Genomic DNA, 18,443 nt, shown 5'->3' on the forward strand with positions numbered 1-18,443 from the left:
TGCTAGCTACAATAGGATGTTGCTAAGAAAGGAGAGCAGAATACATTCGTTTCTTGTGAATCAGCGCTTTGTAGTGGCCTAGAAATCACAGATGAACAGCCTGTATTTGTTTAAAGGCTAAGTGCCGTTTATATGCCTGTGATGTTTTACAAGTGAGTTGGACAGGATAAAAGGAATGTAAAACTGCAACCTTTTGGACAAAAAAGAACCAGAACCAAACTATATTTTGAAGACGAAGGCACTCTAAATTGTATGAAAGTTGCAATGTCCGGGAATCTGAATCAGAATGGAGTTTATTATCAAGTAAGATTTCAAATAAAACTCAATAAAGCAAAAGTACTGCAACTTTTAATAACATACGTTCGTACATACGTATGTCTTGAAATGCAAGTTGTTGTAGTGAAATTAATTTGAAGTTTAAAACTAAATTAATAAATAGGATTCACTAAACTATATTTCAATTTATGTTTTTTTTGTCAGACATTGCCGAGTAATGACATACAGAAGAATGCTCATGTTAATCAAATTGTAACTTGGGAGGGAAGATGAAATGAGCCGCCTTATCCCTGAGAGGGAACTAGGTTCATCGCAGCAGCAACGAGCGTTATAGAAATAAATAGAAATTACATAAAGAAAGACATAAAAATAGATCAGCAGGTATAAACAACCCTCTAAAGTCTCCGTGACTCTGCGCTCTGACAGCTTGACCTGTTACGACTGTATAGTATGAAGGATAGTCAAAGTGAATACACTCTCGATTATGCTTTATATCTTCTTTTTTATATACTGTAAGAACTTAAACAGGATAATAAATGAATGCTTGTGAGCACTGTGTGACTTCCCACAAATGGAATTGTAAGGATCATGGATTTCAGACTGATATGAATAGTTATAGTAATATAATATGCTCCGGTTTTTAATAGGTGAATAGATTTTTATTTTTTTTAACATCTTTTTGTCAAGCCTTCAGGTCAAGTAATTTGTTCCGATTACATAGACATGTAAAACATCAGTTCTGGTAGGAACATGAAAATCACCACACAGTAATTTGAGTAGCAATAGCGCTGCCTCTTGACGCAAAATCTGGAGCTGATACTGGGACTGAATGATTAATGAAACCTACTTTTCTGTCATGTTTCATAAAACCAGACTGCCAGAATTCCCCGCTGCTCTTTTGTTCTCACTTCTCTTCTCTCTGCCTCTCTCCCTCTGCAGGGTGAAGAAGATTTCAGCGAGTGATAATGATGGGAAGCACGACTGGTTCTCTGTGCCCGTGCCCCTGTCCTCGGGCAGCGGGCTGCAGGTGACAGGCCTGTCTCCTGCCACCGACTACCAGTTCAGCATCCTGTCTCAAAATAAAATGGGCACAGGACCCTTCAGTGAGATCGCCACCTCGAGGACCTTGGGTCAGTACCATTTTCCGGTTCCCTCTAAAACCGTCCAATATCAGCCGGTTCCATTTTGAATCCACTTGCAAATTTGCAAAAAACTCACCACTATACAATATTTATAAATCTCTTTATTTATTTTCATACTTTTTAATGATTGATAACAATTGAGTGATTACACATTTTTTTCACTTTGTTGTTAGAACACACTGCACACAGACCTGGAATACACACATAAGCTCAGGCCCTATACATGCACAAATAAAGAGATGTAACTACTGTTGACAGGCAGAACACACAGGTCCATGAAAACAAGAACAAACAGAATACAAAACAGCTTTTATCCAACAGCCATACTAGCATTGAATAATGCTGCTAAAGTATAGTTCCCACGACTGATCCATGTCCATAGGGCTATGTGCAATTTTTAAACGTGGATGCCTGCATGGGTGTGTCTCCTATTAGCCTGACAAGCCAGACTCACATCAAGCTGTTGGGTCTGGGAACTCACCATTGGCAGGGCTCAATCCGAGGGGCGGGATAAACGGTTGTCTTTCACGTTCCTTCTGCACGCAATAGGATAGCGCTACAACCAACCAGAGCGAATAGATTAAACTCGTGCCGTATCCGGTCGGCAAAACTCCGAACATATCTTTCTTTTTTTAAGAATGACTTCAGTTCTTAACTCCAAGTCTTCCAGAGTCGCGGCCAAAGCCGATTGGAAAGACCCTGTTCTCCACCAGCAGCAGCCATCTTCTTTGTTTCAAGTAGCAGGGAATTTACGCTGAACCGTCGCAGCTCTGCTGTCATTGACCAGAATGTAGTCTTTCTAGCTCGCAAGCCAAAGCAGAGTTGCCAGACTCTGTCTGCTTCTAGATTTCTAGGCTAGTGTTTTTAGCATTCATATGTATGCAGTAGTAGCATTCTTTATATATGTATTTATTTATTTATTTATTTAGGCATATATTATCTCATCGATGGTTGGCACTTGATAAGGACTGGACTTAATTTTGGATCTGTTACAATGACAATAAAGATATTTTAATATGTCGGAGTGAGGGGGCTGCGATTGCTGAACAGGCGGCCTGAGCAGTTGGGGGTTTGGTGCCTTGCTCAAGGGCACCTTAGCAGTGCCAAAGAGGTGTGCCTCTCCAGCTACCAGTCTACACTCTGTACTTTGGTCTGTACGGGGACTTGAACCAGTAACCCCCCTCCCTACAGCTGAGCTACAGCCAACCCCATTTTTTATCAAGTGTTGTATGTCTTTTCATTTTTAGCCGGTGCTGACTATCACTTTCACCGGTTGAATTGGCAAACGCTGCGAGCGGAGGATTATATCAGCTGGGGCCAATTAAAGTGAACTCCCTGATTATCAAAATTGACTGTGTGGTTGATATGCTAGCTACAAACTGGTGTCTGTACTCAGCCGAAAAAAATGTTTGAGAAGGAAACACCACTATTTATCCACCACCCTACAATCACACATCTGTTTTTTGGTCTACAGTCTTCCTAGGCTGATGAAATTTTTGCCCTGGTCTAAATCAACATTCTCATCCAGTGTTTCCACACAATGTGCCACCTTTTCTCTTCACTGTACTTTTAACTATGTTCAGTAAAAATGTTTTTTCCAAGCCCAAAAATAAAATCAATATTTAAGTCACAGACTGCGACATTTGCTGCTCTAGCCTAAGGCAGACCAGGACAGCGGATAGCGCAGTCTGTGACTTAAATGTTGATTTCTTTTTCCTGAAAACATTTTATTTTTCCCCGGCAGAGAGAAGATATCCTGCAGACATCTGAGAGATCACAAAAATACCTTTGAAGATGCAACACACTGTTGGATACGAGTATAAAAAAAAAAGGCTTTCCCAAAGGCTTGTGTTGGGAACAGAGCGTTAGGTCTTCTCTGGCGAGACATTCAAGCTGATCACGTCAATTCCAGTTGTTGGAATCTCCCAATTAAACTGTTATGCATAATCAACTTTTGTGCTGGTAACAAATCTTCATGTTCCAATTATTCTGGCCATACATATCAGAGTAAACAGTCTTCTTATGATATTAATCTGAAATATTACTGTTAGACCTAAAATATAGTACAAACCCCAATTCCAATGAAGTTGGGACGTTTTGTAAAACGTAAATAAAAAAAAGAATACAATGATTTGCAAATCCCTTCCAACCTATATTCAATTGAATACACTACAAATGCAAGATATTAAATGTTAAAATGATAAACTTGTTTTTATTGTGGCAATATTAACTCATTTTGAATTTGATGCCTGAAACACGTTCCAAAAAAACGGAGACAGGGGCAACTAAAGACTACCTTTACACGTGGGCGGCTGTTTTCATAAACAGACATTTCTACCTCTCTGGTTTTAAAAATAACATTGTGCATAGCTGTCAGTTTTCAGAAAAGTGTTTGTTTACAGATACTCGTGTGTACGTGCCGTCAATGTCGTCGAGCATGCCAACCCTGTAGGTGGCACTGTAACGAGTTGCTCAAGCCCATGTTAGCCAATCAGAATCCCAAAAATAGAAACAACAGCAACTAATCACTTCCTCTCTCTTCTCTACATCACTTCCTCGGCTGCCTAAACCTCCGTTTGTCTCAGTTTGTGTGCAATTGTGCAAAAGCTCCGTTTTCAGAGGCAACCTCTCCGTTTGTGTGTAAATGAAGGGTACAAACGAAGGGACATGTCTTTTGTTACTTCTAAATATCCATGTACATGTGAACAAGGCCTAAAGACTGGGAAAGTTGAGGAATGGTCAAAAAACACCCGTTTGCAACATTCCACAGGTGAACAGGTTAATTGGAAACAGGTGAGTGTCATGATTGGGCATTAAAAAGGAGCATCCCCAAAAAGTTCAGAGGACCCGGCGGCCTTTGATATGTCATTTCCCTTTCACATCTTCAGCCGTGCTGCGTAATAAAAGCCTAAAATGGACAAAAAATAAACTTTAAGAAATGCCTCGTACACCATATTTGCCTTAAATTTGATAAAAAAATAACAAACCAGCCTGTAAACCGAATGTTGCAACTTATTTGGACTCAAAATAACTAACACCAGCCCCAATCCTACTCCTCTCAAGGTTGAACATCTGTGGCAGTAGCAATGTCCTCCACTATAATCAAATGTTTCTGCCGGAGCGTATCTGACTGATCAACTGAAGGTCTTTTGTTCCTCTGCATCAGATCCTCCGCCGAGGAGAAGTAAGCTGAAGCCCCCTGCGTCGCTGTCAGCTAATCAGGGCTCAGCAGGTGTCGTTCTGGAATGGTCCCTTCCTGAAGCTCAGCAGCCTGCCATCACAGGCTTTGTTCTCCAATCCCGCACCGAGCAAGGAGAGTGGTTTGATCTGGACGAGGACATCAGTGCCAACAGTAGCCAGATAGTTGTTCCCGGTCTGCACAAGGTACCAAGCCAGTCACGCTGCTCCCTCTAAGTGTAATCCATCCAAACTGCTTGTTAAATGCCTTGGAGATTTTCTTTTTAATCTAGGTTATACCTCCGTGATTTTACTTTTGTAGATTTGTAGATTTGTAGATCAATTATGCACGCTCCATGGCAGCCGTCACTTTTGTTTTGTCGTCTTTCAATCTGTGTGCGCTGGCGTTTCCTCTCTCTGCCCATCTCATCCTTCTTTTCCTCTCCTATATAGGTCTACACAAATTCAAATGAAATGCATTAGCATTGCAAGCACAGTCCTGTGTTGACAAAGTGTGGTTTCATCCTCTGTCTTCTCCATTGTGTGTGTGTGTGTGTGTGTGTGTGGTGTGTGTGTTGTGTGTGGTGTGTGGGGTGTGGTGTGTTTGTGTGTGTGGGTGTGTGTGTGTGTGTTTGTGTGTGTGTGTGGGTGTGTGTGTGTGTGTGTGTGTGTGGGTGTGTGTGTGTGTGTGGTGGTGTGTGTGTGGTGTGTGTGTGTGTTGCGCGCGCGCTTCAGGACTGTGTGTACGACTGCGGCTGCTATCTCGTCGCGGGGAGTTTGCTGAGCGAGCCCAGTCCATCAGTCAATGTCTCCACCATGGTGGTGTTCCACAGCGACCTTGCCCTCCCTCACACTCCCCCCCCCCCCCACCCCCCCCCCCCCCCCCCCGTTCCCCCCTCATTTCCGTCCCTCTGGGAATGTTGTCCATTACAGGCCTGAATGATAGAAATAGCTCTACTAATAACTTCTCAAAAGGATTTATGATAGAATTTGTACTGGTCTGTTCGGATTCTTACGTGAATGTGACATGAATATTTCATTAGTTATGGTTACAGAGATATCAAACCACCCATGGACTGTCCCAAAAATCTGAGCCATAGCGAGTATGTTTTTTTAACATGGCTCTGCTGATAATCTGTTTGTCGTCTGACTGAGCAAATGCAAAACAGCCGTGTTTATGATTAGCCAATAACGATCATCAGGGGCATAGGTTGGGGATTAGGTCCACTTAAAACTGCTAATACCAAACCTTATAGCAATCTTGTATTATTGTTATGAGTTTCTCTGGGTTTATGATGTAACATATTGTATGTATTATAGTTGTGACTGACGCAAGTGGCGTGAAATATGCATGTTTGGAATGTCAGCCAGTATGATCAAATAATTCTGGAGCTTGCTGAACAAAGCTTCTTTTTTTTCTTTCAAATTCGAAGAAAAAAAGATAAGAAGATAAAAAGTTATATTTCATTTAAAATTATGTACAGATTAATACCTAATCCATTTCTTAAATCAATTTAAAGTTTAAAAATTATATATCAAAACATATATGTTTCAAATAGTTTTTAATCAATGCAAAATGTAGACCTCATTTTTATAAATCATAAAATAACAAAAGATGTACGTTTATTAATGATTTTAATTTTGTTTTATTTTAAAATACATCTTTTTTCAAACCGTGTCCGTTTTAAATTTCTAAAATAAATAAATTGTCCACATTTTCATATTGAAACACGTATAACTAAAGTAATGTGATAAAGTCAGGAATATATATCATTTTGAAGCTTTATTGTCTTAGTGTTATCTAACTACAGCAAGCAACTGCTTATTTTTCTGGTTCTTTAATTAAATCATTTCGTAGTCTTCTTTATGGTTATTGCTGACGCTACAGTCACACTTAGCTTAGCTAGCTTGCTTTTATGTTTATTCAGTAATATATATCACTGATGAAATGATGTCACAGGGATGGAGATTTACCCCGCCACATCCCGACTGCTGGAGCGGGTCCCGGAGCCGCTACTGGCCGGCGTGCTGGGCGGGGTCGGCTTCATGTGCTTGGCACTGGTCTTGCTGCTGGGGTCCGCCTGTGTCATCAGCCACAAGAGGGATCAGCGTCGCAGAAAGAAGGATGGTAAAAAGAAAAAAAAAAAAAGCCCCCCCACTCCAGAGACTCAGCAGACACTCACTTTGATGAACTGCATCATGAATATCATCATTTATTCAATAAAATATTGAAGGCACTTTCAATCCATTATATAAATCAAACCCTACTCTATGGATCTGGCGCTCCTCTTGTCCCCTGCTCGTCCATTCAGTTGTAAAACGTTATTGATGTCATTTACATTACTTGCTAATTAGGTTAATTTCTCATTAGTGGCTGATGAATGTAAGTGTAATTAACCTTTATTTATTTTTTTGACAAGTCTGGCTGCCTTTGGCCTTTTAATGGGCTCTTATTAGGGTTGATAATGTTTTTACTTCTTGGTCAGTGTGGTTGTATCCTAATGAGTCAGATACCATCTTGCCCCTCTCCCTCCCTTTCAGAGCCCCCCTCTGCCATCTATAAATGCTCCCCATCAATGTAAGTACCCCTTTATCATTTCATTATAATGCCTCCCATTGACCTTTCCCGCTGCTTCCCTTGCAAATAAAATGTTGAAAAAGCTAGCACTTAAGTTATTTCCTTTCAGATCTTTTTTCTACCTCATCTTCATGTATTGCCGCTACTGCTGCTGTTTTAGTCTCTCTCTGTCTACATCTCTACCGCCCCCTCTTTCACTCGCACTCAATCTCATTTCCTCAGTCTTTAATACTCCTTCCATCCTACACCTCTGTTTTCTCTGGAAAATTCCTTTTTTCACCCCTCGCTACCCCTCTTTCTGTCTCTCACAGGAAGACTTCAGGCAGTGGCAGTCCAGACAGTGTGTTGAAGAGAAGCCTCCTTCCAGCCAGCCTCCTCTATCCCACCTCTTCCTCCTTCACCACCACCACCGCCTCCTCCTCCTCGCAGACAGACGGCTCCTCTTTTAGCGCCGACAGTCATCATCGGCAGAAGCAACTCCAGTCCAACTACAGCAGAGGCCGCCTTACTAGGACAACTTCTACTCCCATTTCTCCTCCAATCGAGTTGATCTCTAGAGGCCCGGATGGGCGTTTCGCACTCCTGCCGTACAGCGACGACACGCTGAGTGTTCACAGCAAGAGAAGTGGAAGGTATAACCAATCTAGTGTCCAAAGGTCTGTGTCTCTGCATTCAGAGAGGGAAGACAGGAAGCCGGCATTTGTGCTTTCTGTTGATCTCCCACCATGCCGGCCGGCACAGGGTAATCCTACAAACGAAATTTGTGGCGTGGCCCAGAGCCTGCCACATCCCCGCCCTTATATCTTGGATCAGAAGGCAAGCTACGATGGCTCTCCTCCTCCACACGTCAGCAGCCTGGGCTCGAACAGTAGTTTGGCCACCATTTCTCAACAAGACAGAGAAATACCTCCCAAATTTCCAGTGCTCCCGCATATCCGATCCGGCCTAGGCCAGCCGTCTGTGACCGCCAGCGCTCTGGTTCTCCAAATGGAGCACGAGCGCGAGAGGGGAAACCTGAGCCGCTGTCTGAAGCTGGCTCAGGAGAGGGAGGAGCTGGAGATGGAGCTCCGGAAGTACACGCTGGAAAGAGGCTCGGCGAGAGAAACGGAGACGGAGCATTTTGACTTTGAGAGGAGAGAGGCCGGCGCTAATGAGCTTGGGTGGGAATGTAAGAGCAGTACCTTGCCCCACAGATACCCCAAGGGAGGGAAAGAGTGCTTTGGTCTGTCCCAGAGCCCTTTCTCTTCATCTGATGAGCATAGGGATTCCCGTTCTCTTGTCTATCCTCTCACTCTAACCCCGAGCCGCACCTGTTTCAGAGCGTCTTCACCGGCGAGTGCATCTTGTTTTAAGCCTGGTAACCATTACACTGCTCCATCCTCCACCAAACACACCCACCTCTTATCTGAGGAGGCAGGCAGAATAACTCTCCCACGTCTCTCCTCAAAGCACCAGAGGCATGAAACGGTCGAGGCAGCACCAGAAGGCTATGATAATTCACCACAATCCACAGTTTTAGAAATGCAAACGAATGATTCATGCTCTGAGGCATGGAGACAGAACAATCATAGTCATAGCAGCCTTTCAACGTTGTCTTTCCATAGCAGTAAATATACTGAAAGATCTAATCTGTGCCTGGATGCAGTGCCAGACTCTTTAGAAGCAGAGGTAGTGTTCCTCGAGCCCACTGATGAAGTTGTGTGTGTTGAGATGAGTGTGGACGAGCCAGAGTTGGAGGTGTGTGAGATGCAGCCTGCGAAGCCCATGCTGCACCACAGGATTGCCTCCCATGTTCAACATGGGCACTCGCTGAGTCGCAGAGGCCGGCACGAAGACGCGACTAGGAGCACAAGCTTTAACCGCCGCAGTCCAGCTTACCCTCAAACTCTCGGACCAGAACCCTGGAGAGCTGTGACGCACAGCTCTAAACTCTGGGACTCTAAGCAGCGAAGCCAGAGCCTTGACTCCCGGAGACGGAAAGAGAGGGGTTTCCTGGCTCCTGATGCGTGGATAGACTCTCTCAGCCAAGAGGACTGCTCTGTTGCGTCTTCTTGTCGCCCACACACAATGTTCTGGGAACCCCAGAGCTCTCCGCTCAGGAGCATCTCCAAATCTCCTGCAAAGTCACCTTCGGCTTCCAAAGCTGCCTCGCGGTCACCTCCTGCTGTGGATGCTTTATCTCTAAAAAGCAGCCCAGACAGGCCTATTCCAAAAGCTGACGTGCCTCGCCACTATGAGCCCAAAAGAGAGGCGTCCATCTTTCCCAGTGCTGCCAAATGGGCAATTGACTACCGGGAGGCGGTGAAAGAGGCAGAGGTTTATCTGGAGGCCATGAAGGAAGCTTCCATATGCTTGCCGCATGGCAAAGACGATTACCGAGAGGCACTAGAATTAGAGGGGGGGGGCTCCGAGGGAGTGCCAGAGTCCGGGAGCAGCTACAGCAGTTATGCAAGCAGCGGCCGAGGCAGCATGGAGCCCGCTAACAGACGCCTGTCCCTGTGTCACCTCTCCCCAACCCTCACCAGCTCACCCGGGACTGTAGAGGGGAGCCAGGGGAGCACAGAGGACACTCACCAAATGGAACAAAGCCAAAGGTATTAAGCACATAATGAATGAGGGAAATTACGTTTTCATGACAAGAAATGTAGAAGCTAACCTTTTGTAGTGCTAGAGGATCCTGTCTGGTCATTATAAGGCTGTCAAGGTGAGCCCAATATACAATATCTAATATACTTTATAGAAGAAAGTAAAGACAATGCAGTATGTTTTCAGATTTTAGACGTTTTCAGAAGTAGATTCTAACAGATTTCCATGGCAACTTCCTTATTTTTTTAATGTCTATCTATCTATCTATCTATCTATCTATCTATCTATCTATCTATCTATCTATCTATCTATCTATCTATCTATCTATCTATCTATCTATTTATCTATCTATCTATCTATCTATCTGGTCATAGTTTAAGTGGTGTCAAATTAGGTTTGAAATTAAAGTTGAAAAATTTCAATACAATCCAAAAAGCAGTTAAGTCTGATCAACAAAACAAATGTATAAATTACATTAAGCATCAGTGTGTTCATATTACTGAGAATTACAAAGGTGTATTTGGTGTCCTTGTACTGTAGGTTGACCTTTCATCACAGGTGTGTACACGATCAAACATCTAATAAAGTCAAATGTTAGAAGAAATATGGGCAAAAATATGCACTCCGTGTATAGTTGATTGGCAGTTCTTTACCAATCATAAACACACATGTCTGCATAAAAGGTGTTTAAATACTAAGGAGTATTGTGTGACCTTTTTCAGGAGAAAGGTTTCAGTTGATGAGAATTATGAGTGGGATGCTGCCGATTTCTGCTCACAGCTGGGAAACCATGACGGTGAGGATTTTTCTTCTCTAATTGACAATATGCTCATGTTTTGATTCAAACAGTGCCACCAAATTAGATGCCTTTGTCTGTTTAGAATCATAAATCAGTATAGTACAATGTTGAAGTGAAACAAAATTATAAGCTGGGCAACTGTTATCCTTAATTATCCTTAATGTTTTTTATGTATATACACTACCGGTCCAAAGTTTGGGGTCACTTAAAAATTTCCATACCACTCCATTATAGACAGAATACCAGCTGATCTGAGTGGGGGGGCTGATCTTTAATGCAATATCTACATTACCCATTATCACCAACCATTTATTCAATCATCCAAAGGCACATTATGTTTACTAATCTGATATCATTTTAAAAAACTAACTAGAAAAACACTGGCAAACCTATTTGCAATTATGTAAGCACATAATATAATCTGAAAACTGCTGCGCTGGTTAAAAAAACAATGCAACTGATCTCAGCTGGTATTCTGTCTATAATGGAGTGCAATGGAAATTTCTAAGTGACCCCAAACTTTTGACCGGTAGTGTATATGTGTGTGTGTGTGTATATATATATATATGTATATGTATGTGTGTGTGTGTGTATGTATGTATATATATAAATGCAAACACTGATAACAGCCAACGTCGGCAGTATTGAATATTTAAAAATCGATAATTATTTATTTAAATTACATTTATATCTGCATATATGACATATAAACATCTTTTTATATTCAATTTTGCCTGGAAACGCTTCCAACAAGCTTGCAGGTTGTGTGAAAAATAGGCGTCGGTCTCATTTTTAGCATGCACGCGTTTTTGCTTGAGACGTGCGTGTCAAGCAGGCGGTGTACAAGCTCTAACCTGTTAACATGGGAGCGGAAATAAAAACAGACACGCCACACAGCTGACACACTCACGCCACGCAGGCAGAGTGCAGGAGCCCTAAACACATGCATGAGCATCACATGCTGTGCCAATACTATGAAACGGTACACTCTTCCTGATTTATTAATAATCTTTTTCTGCTGACATTAGATAGTTACACAACTAAAGGCCATATTTAGCGTTATGAAAATTTGTTTGTTAGTTTTGCTCCCGCAAGAATTTGTTCCCGAGACAGGAACAGGTCACGTACAAATTTAATTTTCTCCTGATGTGTCCGTCTGAAAGATGCCATTGTATTGTCAGAATGTTTTGGAGATACTGTATGTGGCTTGTGAAAAATGGGTCAAATATTTACTTTAAGTGAAAGTACGGTCCATTTTCTAAGTTCACAATCAATTCTCCTATTGGAATCAATACACTCAGGACCTGCTGCTATTCTCCTAAAAGAGGCGTGACACAGATACAGGAAATGACTCTGAGTTGGGGCAATCACACCACGGCCTAATGACTGATTGGTACCCAGTGCTTACATATTATATAATAACTCATATTAATTGGAATTTAATGTACACTTTTTAATGACTGATATAGATTATTAAGTATACATATTCTATAATATTTGTTAAATTTAATATGATTTATATGTAGTATAGTGTTCCCTGCTGGCTAAAAGGCCCTGGACACCCACACCGGTGGTTTCAGTTATTCTAGCTGATTAGACCTCTGCCCAGGTAAACAGATTTCATCTACCAATAGGAATGATACAGTTGGCATGTGTCCTGCCCTAACAGGTGCAATAGAGCTAACTGGAGCCTCAGGATGTCACTCAATCAGTTTACACACATCCACAGAGGGCTGGGAAGAGGTCTAATCAGCCACAATAACTGAAAACACATGTGTGGGTGTCCAAGGCCAAACCATTGGGTTTGCTTATCTTGCCCTAATTTGTATTTTATTTTTTTAATACAAGACTTAGACTTAAATTCCAGTGCAATAACAACCTTTAGCAAGCCATTACTGAAACACTTAGCAATTTTAAATTTGATCTAGGTGACATTTGTAACTGTGTTTCAAGAATAAATTAACAGAAAGGTCAGACATGTTTTCACCATTTGTCTCCAGAATTAACTTGCAAGCTAACCTATATTTGCACTCAGACTCCAGTATTACATATTTACCCCATAACCTGTGAGGGTTTGGTGTCTGTGGGAGGATGGAGGGGACAAAAGCAACAGGCTGCAGTCATTTATTGAAATAACAACTGCCTTGAAATATCCGGAAAATCACAGATTGTTTCTGTTTCCCACAGACCTGCTTCCTTCGTTGAATCTACTGAAGCCTACTCAATGCCGTAGCCTTGCCAGAATGCAGTGCTCCACCAAGGCACAGACACATTGTGCTCAGCCCTCTTTGCTCCTGGGGCATCAAAGCAGCTGCTCTGCTGAGCCAGAAGCAGAATCCGTGCTGTTCTGACAGCGCCAGCCTTCGGCTCATCTCACCCGTTGTGTCGTGTAACTTATTGACTTGCATCACGAGGTGACAAAAAAATAGGCATTTTGGAGAAAGTGAGCTTTTTCCTGATCAATTCCTGTTTTCAAAGCACAAAAAAAGGACAACGTACAGAATAGCTTTTGAAGGGGGGGTCGTTTTCAACAGTACAGAGATCAGTTAAAGCAGTTGTTCCCAAACGTTTTTACATCAAGGACCCCTATACTGACACACAAAAGAACATGGACCCCCATTAGGATACGATTTTCTCCCCCATCTGATAGGATTCTTACTTTTAGATGTTCCTTCGTCAATCGGTGTAGCCGCCAACAACGTTGCCACACAGTTGACCGTTCATTTTGGAAACCTTTAAAGACACAGACCCACCATAACATAACTTGAGAAGGGAGAAAACGTCAGTGAAATCAGGAATTGCTGACTCTCTCCGTCAGTCTCTCATTCAGGCTCTTTCCACTGTCCCATGTCTTGGAGTTTTCAGACTGCCTGTGTTGGCCAGTCCAGCAAAAACAGGTCGTTCGATTCATTTTGAATGGGGGCTGCAGCGGGGGTTGCCACAGGTGGGACATGCAAAAGAATCAGCGTGGGCCTGCAAAAAATGTTGAGACTTACTCAACTTTTTTTGAGAACCGTAACCCCACGTCAGTGGCCAATCATGTAACCGGGGATCAGACTCTTCTCTATGTTTTGAGCTGTGGTTTGAGGCGGTGTGAGAGTCCCGTACGGTAACAGGAAACATCACTAACTTTATTGTTGCCAGGGTAAAAAACAAATCTCAAGTACTGAACAGCCCAGGAGTTTGTGTAACAACTGAATGTTTACTGCAACAACAACACACTCGCTACGTCTCGCTCGTCTCGTTTCTTTCTCACTTTCTCCTGTGAAATGAAGCTGCCTTCAAGTGCTGTCGGAAACGTTGATTTATAAACGATGGAACGGAAAACATTAGTTGTAAAATAAAGTCTAATTGTGCAGCGTTGGGCCGTTTAAGAACACAACAGGATGTCTTGCAAGTTGGCTGTTTCATTGATTCCCAACCCCCCCACCCCACGCCGCTCCTCCAGGCGAAAAATTGCCTTATTACTGTCTTTGGTCCGAATGTCCCATTAGTCTGAGCTTCACTCCATCTGCTTCACTTCCACTTTGTGAGTTCTGTGACGCAGATAAGCCCCCACCCACCCCAATTGAAATATTGGAATCATAGTGAAAATAAATGTTTCCCCTTTTTGAGTGGGACCCCATGGAATCCCCTCAAGCACCGCACTTTGGAAATGGGAACCACTGAGTTAAAGTGATGAAGAGACAAAATGACATTTACCCTTGTGCAGAGCTTTAAAAGGTTGTTTTGCTTTTTGCTCTTGGTACTTTCTTTAGCCACAGTCTGCCAATATCAAAGCCTCCCACTGCGCTGATGGATTCCCCACGTTCTCCCTGTGTGTGGTTTAATATGCATTCATCATCCAGGGATGACTTAGCCACACAAGGGACAAAACGATTTCAGTCATCATCAAGTGACTGGTTTAGGCCAGGGATGATTAACTTGTTAAGATATCATCAATCATCTTTGAGTTTAACATGAGCTGTTTATGAAATGCCAATACATAAATAAGGAAGATAGATAGAACATGAAATGATTAGTCTGCTGTACTGTTACTGTTCTTTTACCAACAGAGATTGTTATTGGCATTTTTTGTCCTTAAAAATACTGTGACTTTCCAGAATCTAAAAACCGTCTCCGTGTGGATGAGAGCCCTAGTTTCCTCTCCACGCCGTCTCCCTGTTCAGCCAAGCAAGACCCCTAATTATGTATGGTAATTGAAGAGGGTCAAGTCGACATGTTGCGTTTACCCTTGTTTATTTTGTACAGACATAAAGGAAAATTAGCTTTTATTTTGATTTTGACTTTGTTTTACCTAGGGTCAATTTACTGAAAGAGCACTGCTTTTCCCTCCCAGCGGCACCGGCTTTTACTCACACAGTTGTTAACATTGACACTTGGGAGCCAACAGTGTTGCTGAAAAGTGGCGCCAGTTAAGTGGTTTAATGCCATGTTTGAGGGCACATCAACAGCAGGGACGGAGAACCTCCCCGTAGGGCTGGGCAACAGTTACAACTTACCATGGACTTGCATAGCAGTGCTGTCATCAGGGCTGCCCCCACCATTAGTCAAATAATCAGACATTTGGTCTTAGCTGACTTAGGATTTCTTTAGTCAATGTGTCTCATATTTTCAGGAAACTTAAGAACATATCTTTGGTAAACTTCAGATTTAAAGCAATGCGTTTTTCTTTGCAGAGAAACTCAGTGTTATTGATCTGTCGATTAAATCAACTAATCGATCCAACTAATCAACAAAATGTAGAATGGAGAAGAATTTCTTCCATTGAGAACAGTCTTAGCTGTTGTAAATTGTTATCAAAAGTTAACAATTTGTTTAACTTGTTTTTTTCAAATGCTCACATCAGTATTTCATCAGTTTCAGACCCAAATTAGGGTAATTGATTTAAGTGGAACCCACATGTTCAGTGGATTCAGTAAAAGTGAGTAACACGGGTTCAAAAACTTGTAATTTGAACTGGAAAGGATTTTTCTCCAAGTTCCCATATATATTGTCGCTGTCGGATGATTTTTGTTCAAAACCGTTGTTATTCAGGAAAGGGAAAAAAGACTAACTTGAATTTTTTTAATTAAAAATAAAATAACATCATATAAATAATAATTTGATATTTACCTTGGACAAAGTCAGACCAAATTGACTCGTCACTGTTTAAATATTTTAAAATCCCCCAGACAAATGTAAGGAGTGACCAATAGCATTGATTTATGAAAAAAACTTGACTTGAATATTGATTGAAAATGACAATGTCAAGGTTTCTGCCTGACAGCGAGTATATCAGATGTGGTGGTAGATATTAAGGAAGTGTTTTCTATTTCCAATGGAAAGTATCTAAAGCCTGCTTGAAGAAGTCCCCAGATCATTTTGCATAGTAGTGACTTTTTACAGCCATACTAGATATTTTAGAAATAAAGAAAAAGAAAACAAAAGTCAAGCTCTACTTATTGGACAGTTTACTGTCATAGAGGAGTGAAGACACTAGAAAATATTCACTTCTAAGAAGCTGGAAGCAGAGGATTATTACTTTTTTTTTTAGATAAAAATTGATTCAAACTAATTAATCGATTATCAAAATGGTTGCCGATTAATTTCAAAGTTTACAACTAATCGATTAATCTTTGCAGTTCTACATTGCATTCAACATTAATTTGATTTATGTGGTATACATGTCTATCCCTGTGTCCCTGTGTTGTGATATACAGTTAGGTTCGGAAATATTTGGACATTGACACAATTTTCATAATTTTAGCCCTGTGCGCTAACACAATGGATTTGAAATGAAATCATTGAGATGAAATTGCAGTGCAGACTGTAATTTGGGGGTATTTACATCAAAATTGGAGGATGGGTTTAGGAATTGCAAACCTGTTCATACATCGTGCCCTTATTTCAAGGGACTTAAAGTAATTGGATAATTGCGTTAAAAGCTGTTTTGTGAGCAGGTGTGGGCTATTCCCTCATTATTTACATCACCATTTAGGCAAATAAAAGGTCTGGAGTTTATTTCAGGTGTGGCATTTTCATTTGGAAGCTGTTGTTGTAAATCCTCAACATGCAGACAAAGGAGCTCTCAATGCAAGTAAAGCAGGCCATCCTTAGGCTGTGGAAAAAGAAAAAATCCATCAGAGAGAATATAAGGAGTGGCCAAATCAATAGTTTGGTACATTATGAGAAAAAAAGAAGGCACAAGGCCTGGACATCCATGGAAGACAACAGTGGTGGATGATCGCAGGATCCTTTCCATGGTAAAGAAGAAGCCCTTCACAACATGAAGTGGCATTCTTGGGGCTGATGAATCTAAGATCAACCTGTATCAGAATGATGGGAAGAGAAAAGTGTGGAGAAGGCTGGAGACGGCTCTTGATCCGAAGCACACCACATCATCTATAAAACATGGTGGAGGCAGTGGAATGGCATAGGCACGCATGACTTACAGTGGCACTGGGTCACTAGTGTTTATTTGATGATATGACAGAACATGCAAGCAGCTGCATGAATTCTGAAGTCTACAGGAACATTCTGTCTGTTCATATTCAGCCAAATTTAACAAAATTGATTGAACTTGAACATTCCACTTGCTTAAGTGGAATGAATGTGTGCATGTGTGTAATTCCTAAACCCTTTCTCCAATTTTGATGTAAATACCCTCAAATTTAAGCTGAAAGTCTGCACTATTTCATCTCAATGATTTAATGTCGAATCCATTGTATTAGCGCACAGGGCCAAAATTATGAAAATTGTGTCACTGTCCAAATATTTCTGTACCTAACTGTATATTGATATTGGAAAATTGGACACACTGAAACCATTGATCCTGCCAAGCGCCGCTTCCCAATGTAGATTAAGATTCTTCCTGGGGGATAAACCAGTGACTTTCCTGGCACAAGCCTGCCACCACTGCCCCTAATCCTGCTGAGAGAAACATGCTTATGCCTCATGCTCGCTTTTATTCATGAACAATGGAGGAAAAGGGAAAATTGGGTTTTGTAGCTCAGGGCCTTCACATTAGTCAACCAAATAATTAACTCGGAGCTCCACAGCGGTACCAGAGCATTGTGGGGTATCCATCCCATAATTGAAATTCACTCATAGAGGCTGCATTTACTGCAAATCAATGTTTCACGTCTGTAGAACATTTTCATTTTCTGGTGTACACATATTGTACCTCAAGTCTGTATATGATCAAACCCCATGTGCTACTCTGGGGATTTGTAGTCAGCACTACTTTTTTGCCTACGTTTTTGAAATAGAATCCAAATATTTATGTGAAAATTATGATTTATTTTTATTTAAATTTTAATTTTGTATACATTTAGGGCTAAAACCTGAATAGTGGATTCATACAGGGAACTAATGGAGGCTGTAGGTCGAGTGAACTGAAGGATTTGTTCGTAAAATGTTCTCGCAGAAAATGGACAAAACACACCACTTGACATATGTGGAGAAACAGGATTAAACACCACAAAAGAAACCTGTTCTCATAGAGCTGTGGACAACTGTGAGGGCTCATAAACCTGATTGTTATACTGCTACCGTTCTCAGTTGTTGTGTGTACTTAGGGGAATTAGCTTTAAAGCAAGCGCTCTTTTATTATGGCCATTAAGCGCTGAATGAATTATTTGCAAATGCCAGGAAGTGACTCCTGAAGCTAGAAACCAATCAAGGTCTTTTGAAAATAAATGTCATATATCAAATTAAAAAATTGTATGATGGCGCTCATGTTTCCTTGGCAAGTTCTAAACTAGCCATAATTAGTGAGTAACTCAAGTCTTTATGTGAGGGAATGTCAACGTTAGGACTGGATTCTCTGTATTTAAATCAACTGAGATTACTTTAACACTCTGGCGGCACAGTTTTGTTTGAAGGAAAATTTCACATTCAGTGT

General features: G+C 41.5%; 2 protein-coding genes across 2 annotated transcripts in view; both read left to right on the plus strand.

The window, feature by feature from the left end:
- Window positions 1-5,534, plus strand: part of LOC116704700 (protein turtle homolog A) — an 85,070-nt gene extending 79,536 nt beyond the window's left edge. Inside the window, exons 14-17 of the mRNA XM_032540317.1 lie at window positions 1,216-1,406; window positions 4,585-4,802; window positions 5,331-5,414; window positions 5,529-5,534. Of these exons, the coding sequence (XP_032396208.1) occupies window positions 1,216-1,406; window positions 4,585-4,802; window positions 5,331-5,414; window positions 5,529-5,534 (499 nt within the window). The remainder of the gene's footprint in view (window positions 1-1,215; window positions 1,407-4,584; window positions 4,803-5,330; window positions 5,415-5,528) is intronic.
- Window positions 5,535-6,538: 1,004 nt separating this feature from the next.
- On the plus strand, window positions 6,539-13,867 carry LOC116704204 (uncharacterized). Its single transcript, XM_032539486.1, has 5 exons — window positions 6,539-6,723; window positions 7,137-7,173; window positions 7,485-9,767; window positions 10,482-10,555; window positions 12,746-13,867. The coding sequence occupies exons 1-5, from the start codon at window positions 6,558-6,560 to the stop codon at window positions 12,907-12,909; spliced, it is 2,724 nt and encodes a 907-aa protein (XP_032395377.1). The 5' UTR covers window positions 6,539-6,557; the 3' UTR covers window positions 12,910-13,867.
- Window positions 13,868-18,443: the final 4,576 nt, after the last annotated feature.

This window comes from Etheostoma spectabile, chromosome 16, assembly GCF_008692095.1.
Source record: "Etheostoma spectabile isolate EspeVRDwgs_2016 chromosome 16, UIUC_Espe_1.0, whole genome shotgun sequence".
Lineage (NCBI taxonomy): Eukaryota > Metazoa > Chordata > Actinopteri > Perciformes > Percidae > Etheostoma > Etheostoma spectabile.

Bases quoted from the DNA above. Each gene is read 5' to 3' on its own strand.
- LOC116704204 (XM_032539486.1), top strand. From the start codon at position 6,558: ATGGAGATTTACCCCGCCACATCCCGACTGCTGGAGCGGGTCCCGGAG. The intron at 7,174-7,484 runs GTAAGTACCCCT...TGTCTCTCACAG, and splicing joins TATAAATGCTCCCCATCAAT to GAAGACTTCAGGCAGTGGCA. The intron at 9,768-10,481 runs GTATTAAGCACA...GACCTTTTTCAG, and splicing joins CAAATGGAACAAAGCCAAAG to GAGAAAGGTTTCAGTTGATG.